Source organism: Drosophila albomicans, chromosome 2L, assembly GCF_009650485.2.
Source record: "Drosophila albomicans strain 15112-1751.03 chromosome 2L, ASM965048v2, whole genome shotgun sequence".
Taxonomy (NCBI): Eukaryota; Metazoa; Arthropoda; class Insecta; order Diptera; family Drosophilidae; genus Drosophila; species Drosophila albomicans.
Window position 1 is genome coordinate 9801045 of NC_047628.2, and position 14523 is coordinate 9815567.

Sequence of the window (14523 nt, forward strand, 5' to 3'; positions counted from 1 at the left end):
TACCTGTTCAAGTTTTTAAATGTTATTACGAAATATATATGGCGCAATGATATAAATCATGTGATTAAGAAGCAGTGGCAAATAATTTCCGACTTGAATTAGTATGAATATCGATTCCACGGTTAGCATGTAGAATGTTAAACTTTCTGCTAAAAATAGCGTTACCGGATTGATAAGTGTAAGTTTTAATTTTTTTAAAAATCTATTTTTACATAAGAATCTTTATTTTGATAAGCTTCAGATAATATTTAAATAGTATAATTAAATATTCAGGATGGATAGACTGATGCAGATATCTCCAATATTCATCAAAACATGTTTAGGTATAACCACTAAAGTGATAATAAAAGTGGTATACTCTAGTAGATTTAACAACATTAATTAGTACATTTCGGAAATCCAAGTGCGGTCACCCTGGCGGCAACCAAAAAAGAAACTAGAGCTGCGTTTTTTCGCACATAAAAATCAATCGGAAATAAATAAAACTTACTGTAATTGCGTTAATTAAAAGCAATATATGCAAAAGCTGAACAGCAACAAAAGTTGTTGTTGCTGCTGTTGCGCTGTCGCGGTGCGATCGATCCTTGTTGGCTACGGGGTACGTGTTTTGCGCCAGGGAGGAAGGGAGTTTTTTTTGCTCTTTTTGCATAAAAGCCGTCCTCTAATGTTGAAAGAAAAGGCGTTTTTACCAATCATTAAACAACGAGTCAAGTGCAGCAGCTGTTAGCAAAGCGACGGTGAATTTAAATGTGTTTCGCATAATTGGTGTTGAAAGCGTGTGAAATACATTAGTTATCTATTAAAAAATTAAAATATAAAAGAAAAAACGGTGCATATGTGTGCGTGCTGGCATGCGTGTGTATGTATATGTATAAATGCTGTGTGTATGTGTACGCACTTGTACATATGTGTATATGTGTTGATGTAGAAAACTTGTTATCAATGCGGCGCCTATGATAAACGTCTTATTAGACATGTTCAGTGTAGTGCGGCGATCCAATTGGAATGTCTTAACCCGTTGAGTGGGCGTGCAAAAGGGGCGAGGGAAAGTCAACATAAACAAAAAAAGTGCAAAACCAATGCGTGGGTGATAAATACGTGGGCAATTTAAGCATTAAAACTGCTCATTAAATCATTTGACATATGTGCATAACAATTATGTGTTGTGGTGACACCCATTTTGTAAATAACGGTTTAGTGAATATTTTACCGATACCGGTATTACCGTTTGTAGGTTAAATAAATCGGTAAATTACCGGTAAATAGATTTAATATTGGTTTTAACCAATACCTATATTTTGATAAGCCGAATCGGTTATAATCGGCAAAAATTACTTAAATATCATTTTTTAATCAACTTGAATTTAATAGTTGCTAAATAATATATTTTTGTGTTTAGCCAATAGTCCAAAACCTAAACCAGTATTTACCGGTATCAGTTTATGTGCCGATTATTACCGGTAATTTTGTGAGCAACTATAATACATTGTGAATAACGATTTAGTCAGTTATGGCTGGTAAACAAAAAAAAAAAAAACTTGAAATTTAAGTGACAAACTGAATGAAAATTAAATATTAGGAGCAGTGATTGAGTGTTATTAAATATTTTCGAAACGCATCTATTTGCAGTCTTGCATGCGTGCCCGTGCTCTGGCGGCCAACTAAATAATGTGGAACATGATGTGCGACGTGATGCCCACAATATCGGAAGACAGCATATCGCAGCGTTCCTCGCAATTCAGCGGTGAAGATGCTAACTTTGAGCAGCTCATGGTCTCCATGCTCGATGAGCGCGACAAGCTTATGGACAGTTTGCGCGAGGCGCAGGAGCGACTCGGCGAAACGGAAGTGAAGCTACACGATGTCGAAAAGGAGCGCGACAGTTTGCAGCGTCAAATCAATGCGAACTTGCCGCAGGTACGTAAATGAAGCATTCGACTAGCTGACCAGATATTAATCCAATTGATTGACACACAGGAATTTGCCACGCTAACCAAGGAGTTGACGCAGGCGCGAGAAACGTTGCTAGAACGTGACGAAGAGATTGGTGAACTGAAAGCAGAACGCAACAATACAAGGGTAAGTTACATAGAGAACTCATTAGAAAAATCACAACTAATTGTCTGACTTCTTAACTCAGCTACTGCTGGAGCATTTGGAGTGTCTAGTGTCGCGACATGAACGTTCGCTGCGCATGACAGTCGTGAAGCGACAGGCGGCCGCCCAGAGCGGCGTCTCCAGTGAGGTGGAGGTGCTGAAAGCCCTCAAATCACTGTTCGAGCACCACAAGGCACTGGACGAAAAGGTGCGCGAGCGTCTGCGTCTCTCGATCGAAAAGAACAATGTGCTGGAGGAGGAGCTGAACACAACCAAAGAGGAGTTGACTCAATACAAAACGGGCGCCATTCCAGCCAACTCTGGCGTCAACTCCACTGGCATTGTCAGCGGTGAGAATGGCATTAAAGAGAAGGTATGTGTTTGTATCCGTATCTCTGATCTAGCTGCTTGTGTGTTTGTGCAATCAAGCATGAACTCGAACATTGTACATTCTACAGCTTTTGTTATTTATTTGAAATTATTATTGTTGTTGCAGCTGGCAAGCGGTGGCGGCAGCGGATGCAACAGCAGCGTTGGAGGCGGCGGTGTCAATGGCGATGCCACTGAACTCAACGAATATGCGGCCAAAACGCACGAGCTGCAAACGATCATCGAGAAGCAGGTGAGCGAGGGGAGCGACAGCTATATTGTATACCTTGCCTTATGCAACGCTTAACGCCAAATGACTCAGTTCATCGTTGTTTTGATTTTGTTGATTATTGGTGTACAGCATTTCAGTTGCATTCGAAATGCATTAAATATTGTGGAATTTGTATGCTACAGTGAAAAATGCTTAAATGCGCCTCTTATATCAAAATATTTTTAAGAAATTGTTTTAACGTTTTGAAGCAACAGCAATTCAAAGATTCTTAAATCATTAATCAGTTCAATTGAGTATTAGATATTCATTAAATACTGATCAAATATTGTTTTTACCTACTCATAAATTGTTTTTAACTGATTTAAGATGCTTTGTTAATATTGCCTATTGCTGTGCATTAATTTATCCACAGTCGAAATGCATTAAAATTTTATAGTATACTAGACGGAGAAATAGCAACTCATAAATATGTGCCTTAAATACAGCTCGTATAAATGTTTTTATATGAGCTTATTCCACTTGGAGAGCACAAGTGATATTTTGGAAAACATATGTCGAAAATATATATAAAGAAAATCAAATGCATGTGCTTGAGTTATTTATTTATTTAATCTAAAAAAAAGGATTTACAGTATTGAGAAAAAGATAAAAATTTGATTTTAAAAATAGACAATATAATAAAAAATAATCAATAAGCAAAATGGGATCTATTTTGAGATATTAATTAATTATTTTTTATTTGTTATTTGACAACTTGCAGACCGCAGAGCTTTCTCAATGGCAGCGACGCGTCTCCGATCTGAACAACAAAATCAATGAGCTGGAGGAGAATATGTCACGCGTGCAAAAGGAGCATTGCAAGGCGCAGGATCAGTGCTCAAAGCTGCAGCGAGACTTGCGCGAAAACGTTGCACAAAAGGAAGATCAGGTGAGCAACTATAAAATACATTTTAAATTTCAATAATAACTTGTATTGGTTTCTGTCCTTTTAAAGGAGGAGCGCATAACCACGCTGGAGAAGCGTTACTTGAATGCTCAACGCGAGTCGACGTCGCTGCACGATCTAAACGAGAAATTAGAGCAGGAATTGCGGCACAAGGAGGCGCAGCTTAAGGTGCGTAGAGTTCGATTGAACAACGCGATTCACATGGAACTATGGTTATGGTTACAAGGCATGGGCGAAATCCACAAAATTTGCACAACAAATTCACAAATTCCCATGTTATTTATACACAACTCGTTATAGTTGATAAGTCTAGAAATAATATGTACAAATGCTAGACAGCGATTTGAACACTTGACAAGCAAACACTTCAATGGCCAGTGACTTGTTAGTTCGCCCATGCCTCTGTTTATCGCTAAACAAAAAAAAACCGTGACTAATAACACATGATCCCACGATCCACATACATACATATCGAAACTAATTAAACTCCCACCTCCCCCCGTCCACAATACATCGCCTGCATTGAACGACGACAGCTGCACGAAGAGAAGATCAGCGCGATCGAAGAGAAACTCGAACTATCCGAGCAAAAGTTAGCGCAACATGCCAAACTGCAGCCGGACATGGAGGAGCAGCTAAAGGCGCGCATGGAGGCATTGACAAAGGTAGGAAATAAGGTATGCACTCGAACTAATATGCGCGCCGACAGGTTCCATAAGTATATCAAAAATCAATCTCTAAATCTAAATTCTAATTTCGATTATCTTTCTTTATCTCTGTATTTATTTCGTATTTTTGTTGTGAGTATATACATGACTTCTTTGTATAACTCTCTTGTCTCTTCTCTTCTGTATTTTTGTATGATATCCACAAAACTAACAACCAACAATTCCAAGAATATACAACTCTCTTTTTCTATATATGTAACTCTGTCTTGCACAAGAACTCAGCGCACCGCAAACAACAGAAAACCAATCACAAAACCAAACCAAACCTCAGAAAACTCCTTCAACAACAACAACTCACTTATAGCTTTCATTACTATACTAACTATATATTTTCTTGTTGACAACTTGAGTGTGCAAACAATTATTAAATGCTTTTGGCTGAACAAACAAATTACAGGCTCAAGAACGTCATGGTTCGGCTGAGGATCGCATACGGGGCTTGGAAACGAATTTGGATGAGAAGAGCGCCGAGGTGGTAAGACTGAATCAGCGTCTCAAGATGAATGAGGAGCACAACTTACGCCTTTCCTCAACGGTGGATAAACTGCTCTCCGAGTCCAACGAGCGACTCGAAGTGCATCTCAAGGAGCGCATGCGTGCCCTCGATGAGAAGAACGCTTTAACGCAGGAGCTGGAGAAGGCACGCAAGGTAGCTGAGGAGCTGCATCACGAGAAGAGTGAAATCATGAAGGAGCTGTCGAAGACACGCCTGGAAATCGAGAATTTCAAGCGGCAGTTGCTGCAGCAAGAGATTGCCTACAACATTCAGCAAACTGAAGCTCTCACCCGCAGCCTCTCGCCCAGCAGCGTGGTGGACGGTCGGGATGGACCTTTTACGCGCAGTGCATCGCACGCCAGCTTTGAGACGCATTCGCTGCGGCGCCAAAGCAAATCGCGTCTGTCCGAAGAGAATGCTTTGGCCCGTTCCATGGCCGAGCAGGAGTGGGAGAAGCTACAGATGCAGCAGGTGGCGCATGCCCAACAGCAAGCCTACGAGCTGGTTGCCAGCGTTGCCGATTGCGACGAGAACGATGCGCTGTATGCCGCTGCAACGGCGGACATGATGTCGCCGTCTGGACATACGGATGCCCAAACGCTGGCCATGATGCTGCAGGAGCAGTTGGATGCCATCAACAATGAGATACGTCTCATACAGGAGGAAAAGCAATCGACAGAGGCTCGGGCCGAGGAGCTGGAATCACGCGTTGGTAGTCTCGAGCATGTCAACCTGTTGGCCCGTGGACGCTCCATGGACAGGCAGAGTCCAGAGATGAGCGGTCGCAGCACGCCAAATAGTCCACAGCGCGATTTCATGCAGAAATATCATACGGTGAGTTAATGGTCATCACAACATATTCGCTATCTGGAAGATAAATGTGTATAGTAGACATTAGAGCCACTAAACTTTAGAGCTTACCCAAAATGTGTATAACAGGCAGAAGAATCCGTTGTAGGGTTGTATTAGTAGATAAATCTTAAAAGCTACGAAAGTAAAAGCCACCAAAGTTTGCGACAGTAATTATTTACCTAGGGCTTAGATAAACTTGCATTTAAAGCTAACCCATTTAAACAAAAACTATTACTAGTGTATGATTCACTATAATCCTTTTGCTTCGTCGATAAGATTGGTTCTTTAGTTTAAATTTGTTATACTAACAATTTGAAATACATTACATCAGTCACCAAAATTGATTTTAACAGCTGTTGTTTTAAAGTTAGGCTCTTATCTTAATAGTGTATGAGTGATAATAATAGTGTGATGAAGAAGCAGGCAGTTAAGTCATTCTAAATGGTTTCTACTCGATAAATAGTCAGTGGGTGACTCGCAGTTATATAATTATGTCCAATAATTTACTTAAGATCTTATTAGTTTGAAATTTAGATGATGAAGCTTTGAAGCAGTTGTTTTAAAGTTGGTTTTTATTTATGATGATAATAGTTTGAAGCATACTTAATTATCTATTCACTCCAAACTTTTTACATTGTAGTAGTAATTACATTGTCTTAAAGCTAAAGTGTTAGCACAGTACGAATTATATTCTGAGCGATAAGGTACAATATATTCAAAACATTTTAATTTACTATTGTTAATTTGGATGTATCCGAAATGGCTATTTGTGAATACCCTAAAAATAGCCAGCGGATAACTGTCGAGCACACTCAACTGCAACTTTTTCACCAATTTATTTCCATTGACAGCTTAACTTGCCTGTGCTGTCCAGTGATGCGTCGCGCGAGGAGTTGCACGGCGGCATGTCCACCACCGGCGATTCGAGTTCTGGTGGAGCTGCTTCGCCATTGACCGCACGCTCGATGCGTTTGGAGCGCGTCGCCCAGGCGTTGGCTCACAGCCAGGAGGAGCTGCGTCGTCGTACGATGGCGCCAGCTGCGCCACCTAACCTCAGCTCACATATGGCATTGAGCAGCCACAGCTATGGTCTGTCACCACTCAGCTCCCGTTATGGCAGCCAAGAGTCGCTGCGTCACTACAACACGATGGGTTCCATGTCCATGCTGCAGACGCCCACATCGGGCGTATCGCGGGAGGCAGCTGCCGCCGCGGCTGTGCAAAAGAAAAAGGGTATCAAGTCTTCGTTGGGTCGCTTCTTTAGCAAAAAGGAGAAGGTCAAGGGTGTTAAGGATACGTTGCCAGATGGTTCGCCCAGCATGATGTCCATAGGCAATTTATCGATTGGTCTGAGCGAAGTTGACTCCAATTACGATGTCATGAGCATGACGGGTGGCATGATGCCTCGCATTGCCAGCGCCCAGGGCTCGAAGATCAGCAGCGTGGACTATGGCAGGCAAAAGAAGTGAGTTTTTAAATGCAATGCAAATGTGAACTATACTAATTGATCTTTGATTGCAGAGACCACGATTATCGCAATGATTTGCTTGGAGAGGCCATGAAAGCGGGCACGCCATTCGCCCTGTGGAACGGACCCACCATTGTCGCCTGGCTGGAGCTGTGGGTGGGCATGCCAGCCTGGTATGTGGCTGCATGTCGCGCCAATGTCAAATCTGGCGCCATAATGAGCGCATTAAGCGACACAGAAATACAGCGGGAAATAGGTAAAGCACAAAATACTCTACGATTCAACCAGTCAAGCCTTAATTAAAATTATTCTTCGCTCGACAGGCATAAGTAATCCACTGCACAGGCTGAAGCTGCGTTTGGCCATACAGGAAATGGTTTCACTAACTTCCCCCTCAGCGCCGCAAACTTCTCGCACCACGCTGGCGTTTGGTAAGCGTTAATAATATGAAATAGCGTGGATAATGAGCGAAAACTAATCTCGAGAATGTCTTTGCAGGAGATATGAATCACGAGTGGATTGGCAACTATTGGTTGCCGGGCCTGGGACTGCCGCAATATCGCACAACCTTCATGGAGTGTCTAGTCGATGCACGCATGTTGGATCATTTGACCAAGAAGGATCTGCGGGGACAGCTGAAAATGGTGGACAGCTTTCATCGCACCAGTTTGCAATACGGCATCTCGATGCTCAAACGCTTAAACTACGATCGCACAGAGCTGGAGCACAGGCGTAAGATGAGCGAGAATGGTCTGTGCGATGTGCTCGTGTGGAGCAATGAACGTGTCATACGCTGGGTCAGCAGTATAGGATTGAAGGTTGGTGATACAACTTATTGCCTGAACTGTGCCTACATTGCAAACTCTTTTTCTTTTCAGGAGTATGCCAACAACTTGCTTGAGTCCGGTGTGCATGGCGCATTGATGGCGCTGGATGAGGGCTTCGATGCCAATGCCATGGGCTTGGCTCTACAAATACCCACGCAGAATGCACAGGTTAGTGATAATGGTATTTAAAACGATTTCAGCATATTCACTAAAAATTCTGTTGTTTCTCAGGCTCGCCAAATACTCGATACGGAGTTTAGAAACTTGTTACAAATTGCTACAGATCGCAGACCAGATAGTGAGCAGCGTAGCGCATCCTGATGTAGTTATAGTCCGCCCACAACATCGGTGGATGAGTAGACTCAATCGAAGAACTTCTAATGAAATTGAAAAGTAAAACATGAGAAATGAGAAAGAACTAAGAGTGTCAGCCTAGCGACAATTTTTCCTAAGCGCCGCTGTTGGACAAAGAACTAAATATGATGGAGAAGAATATATAAATGAATGAAGGAAACATACAGAAATAAGAAAGTAAAGCAGACAAACTAAGCCACAAAATTCTAACAAGAAAGACGCAACGCAAGAGACTCCCAGGCTCAGAGAATACTGACTGGGCCCCCCGCCCCAGCATACAGCATAATGATGAACGTCTAATCTATTTATATAAATACACATAGATACATACACAACAGAAAAACAGAAACAAAAACAAAAAAAACACACAAACAACACAGACAACACATAGCAAACAAACACGAACAGACTCACACAGACACCCGCATATAGTCATATAATCCATAACAAGACAATGTATACAAGACATAGCACATACTCTATATAGGAAATATATAATACAGATACATACAATTCGTGTATGTAGGAATGTAATTTGCATGAGCGCCCTGCTGCTGCCTCTTCAGCTGCTGCATTAGGCATGTACAAGTTTTAGAAGCTAATCATTTTGTAATTTGTTTACTTTTTTTTAACTATTAATATTATTATTAATATTTTTTAACAAAGTGACATATATGAATATACATACATATAATTTAATATTGTAGATGTAATTGTAATTGGGCTTGCAATAGACTAACAGTATTTTGTTTTAGCTGGACAGAATTGACACAGAGACGGAGATTGATTGATTGATGCGTGCTTTGAACCAAATTTTGTAACCAAACTTGATTGTTATATAATTTTTTAATGACATTATGTACAGTTTAATTTTGTTTAATATTGTACTCTTTACATATGACATTATGGCATGTTTTTTTATTTGTTTGTTTTTAGTTCTCTTTTTTATTTTTTGTTTTGTTGGTAGTTGTAATGCACAAGGCGCTCCCATTTAGTTTATTTCAACTAATGAACAACAACAACAACAACATGCACAACAATCAGGCATATAGCAAACAGCTGCATATACATACAAATATATACGCCTAGTTTAATATACACACATATAAAGCTCACTTATACAGTAAATATATAAATAAATATTTATATATATACAATACACACATATATATATATATAAATGTATAATTAACATTATCAAGCATACGTGTAACTAACATTGAAAGTATTATAGAGCAAAGTGAAATGAAATTAATGAAGAAAGTTAAAGCAAAAGTCGCAAGCGCCCATTTATCAACTATTTACATATGAATGAAATCGAAATAACATGAAGCTTTAAAGGCAAATGAAAAGAAGAAAATTTAGTGTTTGGCCTTTGCTTTTATTGAATTGATAAAAGATACCACTTTTAGGCATGCTACAAAATTAATATTTACGTAATAATTTGACAACTATTGTAATTGGCAAAAGTTGAAGCTCGAATTGCAATCCCAATACCTTGGCTTAACTTTATAAATATGTATGAAATATTCACAAAGCATATCCATTGTTTTTCAAAACAAAAACTCTCCTTTCCTTAATTTTATGTTGTTAATTTAGTTGATACGCATACCCAAACTAAGGCAGCAAATAAATTAAATGATTTTTTAATTAATGCAATTAGTTCATTCATACAACCACAAATCACTAACAAAACAAAATACATTATGTACTTATATGAAAAATGTTTTAACGAAGCACACAAACTGCCTGTTTTGTAAAACATCTTATTAGTTTTATGCAATGGGGTATTACGAATAAGTTTTTTTTTTAATATCATTTGAACAAAAACCAAAACTGAAACTAACGCTTTGTCTTTAAGTACATACTTATATAGAAACTATAAACAAACAAAACAAAAAAAAAACTTAATTTTCAACTGTATTAGCAAAATTAATAACAAATGCCTAAAAACAACTACAGCTAAGACAATATCTAATCGTCAACAGGATACATTTGACTATATATGAAAAACTAAACTACAAAAATAACTCCAACACTTTCTGATACAATATTTTAACATATTCAGAATTAGAGTTCGCTTCAATAATTTATTTCATTTTCTTTATTCTTAATATTAAAAAAGATAATTGAGTCTCGTAAAACTTCTTTTAGTTTTTTAACAAGTAAAATACTTTCTGTTGATGCTTAGCGTATTTCATATTGTACGTAATGGTAGCATTAAAATTCAAAAAATTAATCTAAATTTATAAATAACTAATGGGAAAAACTAAGTTAATTTGAACAAAATAAAATTGGTATAATTGTTAACTTTTGTTGAAAATACATAACAAAAAAAATGAAGAAAGAAATACACTTAACTAAAGTAAAACTAAATACAAAATATACAATCTATTATTATACAAGGAAACAAACAACATACAATATGTACATATATTTATATAATATTGTGAAAAGAAAACTAACAATTTAGTAAAAGCAAAAATTCCGTTTAGGAGTTTTTTATATGTACCATATATATAAATTAAAATTTATTACAAAAAAAAAAACTAAAATGTCTAGTTATTTGAAAATGATATAATTTCACTTATCAGTTCATGCCGCAATCTGTTGGCTGTAGCTCTTGGTTGTAATGTAAACTAACAGCGCTGCACAGTTGTGGAAGCATTGGCTCGATTGATTTTTGAAAATTCTTTCAATCCCACCTTGCGATATCATAAGCAACGAAAAATATATATTTTTTGTATAATAAGTGATATGCACTTTTAAAAATGCGCTTTGAGAAGATTCAGTGCTAAAATTAAACATTTTTATTTATTATTCGGCTACAAAATATCGATGTTTCAAGAAAATTAAACAACATCGATGTATCGATAGAGTCATCGCCGTTTTGCCACCTCTAGACAGTGAACGATAAATAAAAAAAACAAAGAAATTGTATTTAATTAGATGCAAAATTTGTTGACGTTTAAGTGTACTGCAATTCGAAAATAAGTTGACATTTCACTGTAATGGATGCTACATCAAACCAGCCCGATAAGATGGCATCAAAAACAGCGAGCAGTAATTCGCTGGACAGCAGCTCCAAGTCAAGTTCACTGGGCTCCAAACATGGTGCCGAGAATGGCGTTTTAAGAGACACGCCCTTTGCTTATCTGGAGGGCGAGGAGGATCAGGATCAAAAAAACGACGTGACCTATGTCTGTCCGTATCGCGGACCCGTCTTCGGCGCTCTGACCATAACCAATTATCGCCTCTATTTTCGCTCGCTGCCGCTGCGAGATCAGGAGCCGCCGCTCGTCGTCGATGTGCCGCTGGGTGTAATAGCGCGCGTGGAGAAGATTGGCGGTGCCACGTCACGGGGCGAGAACAGCTACGGCATCGAGATATTCTGCAAGGACATGCGCAACCTACGTTTCGCTCACAAGCAACAGAATCACTCGCGCCGAACCGTCTTTGAGAAGCTGCAGGCGAACGCGTTTCCGCTTTCTTACAGTGGAAAACTATTCGCGTTCGCTCATGCGGCTGCCGCGCAGCCAACAACGTCTAATGCTAATGCAGCCGCTGTTAGCGCAGGTTGCGATGGTTGGGCTGTCTATGAACCGTTGGCGGAGTTGCGACGCCTGGGTGTGCCAAATGACATGTGGCGTGCCACCAAACTTAACGAGTCCTACGGCATTTGCGACAGCTATCCGGCTGTCTGGGCCGTGCCCAAGGCCGCATCCGATGATTTCTTGCGACGCGTTGCCCAATTCCGTTCTCGTTGCCGTTTGCCCGTCTTGTCGTGGATGAATCCGCGAACACAGGCAACGATCACGCGATGCTCGCAGCCGCTGGTTGGAGTGAGTGGCAAGCGGAATGCGGATGACGAGACGTATCTGAGCTACATTATGGAAGCAAATGCACAATCCGATAAGCTAACGATCATGGATGCCAGACCAAGTGCGAATGCCATTGCCAATAAGGCCAAGGGCGGCGGCTACGAATCGGAGGATGCATACAAGAATGTGGAAATTAATTTCCTGGACATTCACAATATACATGTGATGCGCGAGAGCCTGCGCAAGGTGAAGGAAGCTTGCTATCCAACCACTGATGACTCCAAGTGGCAGACGGCGATTGACAGCACATTGTGGCTGAAGCACATTCGTTGCGTTCTCGCTGGCGCTGTGCGCATTGTGGACAAGGTGGAGACGATGAGTACTTCCGTTGTGGTGCATTGCTCCGATGGTTGGGATCGAACCGCACAATTGACGGCGCTATCAATGCTGCTTCTCGATCCATATTATCGCACTGTCCGCGGCTTTGAGGTGCTCATCGAGAAAGAGTGGCTGTCGTTTGGCCACAAGTTCCAGCAGAGAATCGGACATGGTGACAACAAGCACTCGGATGCGGATCGTTCACCAGTCTTTCTACAGTTCATCGACAGCGTGTGGCAAGTTAGCCATCAGTTTAGCAATGCATTCGAATTCAATGAGCACTTCCTCATTACTATTGTGGATCACTTGTACTCGTGTCGCTTCGGCACCTTCCTCTGCAACACGGAGGCGGAGCGTGTGGCGGAAGGTAAGCCCCAAGACTATACAAAAGAATTCTTAAGCAATTTCACATTAGTTAGCATTTATTTATTTAAGTACATATTTGAAATCTGTAACCTGAAACACGCTTTAAAGTGTATTCTTCAATTTTCCCTCATTCTCATCATTAACTTAATTGCAATTTCAGATCTGAAGCACAAGACCACCTCACTGTGGACGCACATTAATTCCTCGCTGGACCAGTATTTGAATCCATTGTTTCCATCATTCACACACGGCGCGGAACCCGTTTTGCGTCCAATTGCCAGCGTACGTGCCGTGCGTCTCTGGAAGGGACTCTACTGCCGCTGGAATCCGGGCTTGTGCGCACCACAGCATGGTTGCCAGCGCACTCGAGAACTGCTGTCCAAGCAGGATCAGCTTTTCAAGCATGTCAATGAGCTGCGCTTGAAGCTGACCAACCGCAGCAACAATATGCAGACGACAACTCGACTGGCATCTCCCATGCATTAACTAGTATTTTCCAGCTTAACTCTATTTGACAAATTAACTACATATGTATTTAACAATTATATTAATCCCAAAAATTATGTTCATAAGCAAAATAACTGATAAATTTGTAAGCGCTACACACTTGTGTGCATGTCGTTTGCATTCATTAAATGTAATTCTCTGCAAGCAGGGCATTGTCGATAAGGAAATTGCAATCGTAAAATAAAAGCAAAGTTGGCTGACAATTAAGTCTTATGAAAAAGAACTGCAGATAAAACAAAATGTGCTTTCAATAAATTTACATGCAAGCAATAAAAAAAAATCATAATTTCACTTGTACGTATTGTATGTATATTGATTTACGCACACAGGAAAAAATCGTATTCATTACCAATGTCTATTGACGTTGCAAACTGTTGCTCCCAATTTGATTTCATTCATAAAAACATCAGCAATTTGGCGTCTGCGCATTTCTCTATTCTATGCAAAATGTTCTTTACTCTTCCAAATTTATTTAGTACGATTTTGAACATTCTTTAGCGAAGTCGCTTTCATAGTGAGTCGGGTGTTTACAACGATGGATACCACTAATTTATTTTAATATTGATGATTTATTTAATTGCATTGTATAAAGGAATTAAAAATATTAAACATCCGATTATACTTTTTTTTATTCCGACTTTTCTCCTTTCCTGACACATCACTCACCTTGAACGCATATGTTATATTGTATGATTTATTATCAACTGAATTATATTGAATACTCTTATTCTCATGATAAAGGACATTATGATCTTTATTCAAATCCGTAAGATTCGGCAAATATTCAGATCTGTTGATACTATGTAATATGTATGTTATTAACAAAAATAGCGATAAATTTTAGCGTGATTCTTAAGAAGTTTGAACGCCAATCCCCTAATAAGAATGTCACGAAAGAAGATCCTTTATTTATTTAAAGAAATGGATCAAGACATGTAATTTATTTTAACAGTTCGATACTTTCTGATTTACTTTGACTAGCAACACAAAATAAGATATGATTATTAAAGTACAACTCAAACAGAAAATGAAAACTAAAACATTCCTCGACAAATAATTTCGAATCCTATACCATTCCGTAA

At 39.5% G+C, this 14523-nt stretch overlaps 2 protein-coding genes across 5 annotated transcripts; both read left to right on the plus strand.

Annotated features, from left to right (window-relative positions):
• Nucleotides 1-409: 409 nt before the first annotated feature.
• LOC117564133 (liprin-alpha-1) lies at nucleotides 410-10809 on the plus strand. 4 transcript variants are annotated; one of them, XM_034242793.2, is made up of 15 exons: nucleotides 411-598; nucleotides 1630-1917; nucleotides 1978-2079; nucleotides 2141-2470; nucleotides 2594-2719; nucleotides 3459-3626; nucleotides 3693-3812; nucleotides 4181-4321; nucleotides 4770-5702; nucleotides 6572-7185; nucleotides 7242-7444; nucleotides 7512-7619; nucleotides 7687-8006; nucleotides 8067-8183; nucleotides 8247-10808. In XM_034242793.2, exons 2-15 carry the CDS (start codon nucleotides 1669-1671, stop codon nucleotides 8334-8336), a joined length of 3621 nt encoding a protein of 1206 aa, XP_034098684.2. In that variant the 5' UTR covers nucleotides 411-598; nucleotides 1630-1668; the 3' UTR covers nucleotides 8337-10808. The 4 variants fall into 4 exon arrangements, with proteins under 4 accessions (XP_051858098.1, XP_034098684.2, XP_051858097.1 ...); XM_052002137.1 differs by having other exon boundaries at nucleotides 4181-4309; XM_052002136.1 differs by lacking the exon at nucleotides 411-598 and adding an exon at nucleotides 619-737.
• Nucleotides 10810-11261: 452 nt separating this feature from the next.
• Nucleotides 11262-14264, plus strand: LOC117564831 (myotubularin-related protein 2). The gene is made up of 2 exons (XM_034243756.2): nucleotides 11262-12935; nucleotides 13095-14264. Exons 1-2 carry the CDS (start codon nucleotides 11381-11383, stop codon nucleotides 13418-13420), a joined length of 1881 nt encoding a protein of 626 aa, XP_034099647.1. The 5' UTR covers nucleotides 11262-11380; the 3' UTR covers nucleotides 13421-14264.
• Nucleotides 14265-14523: the final 259 nt, after the last annotated feature.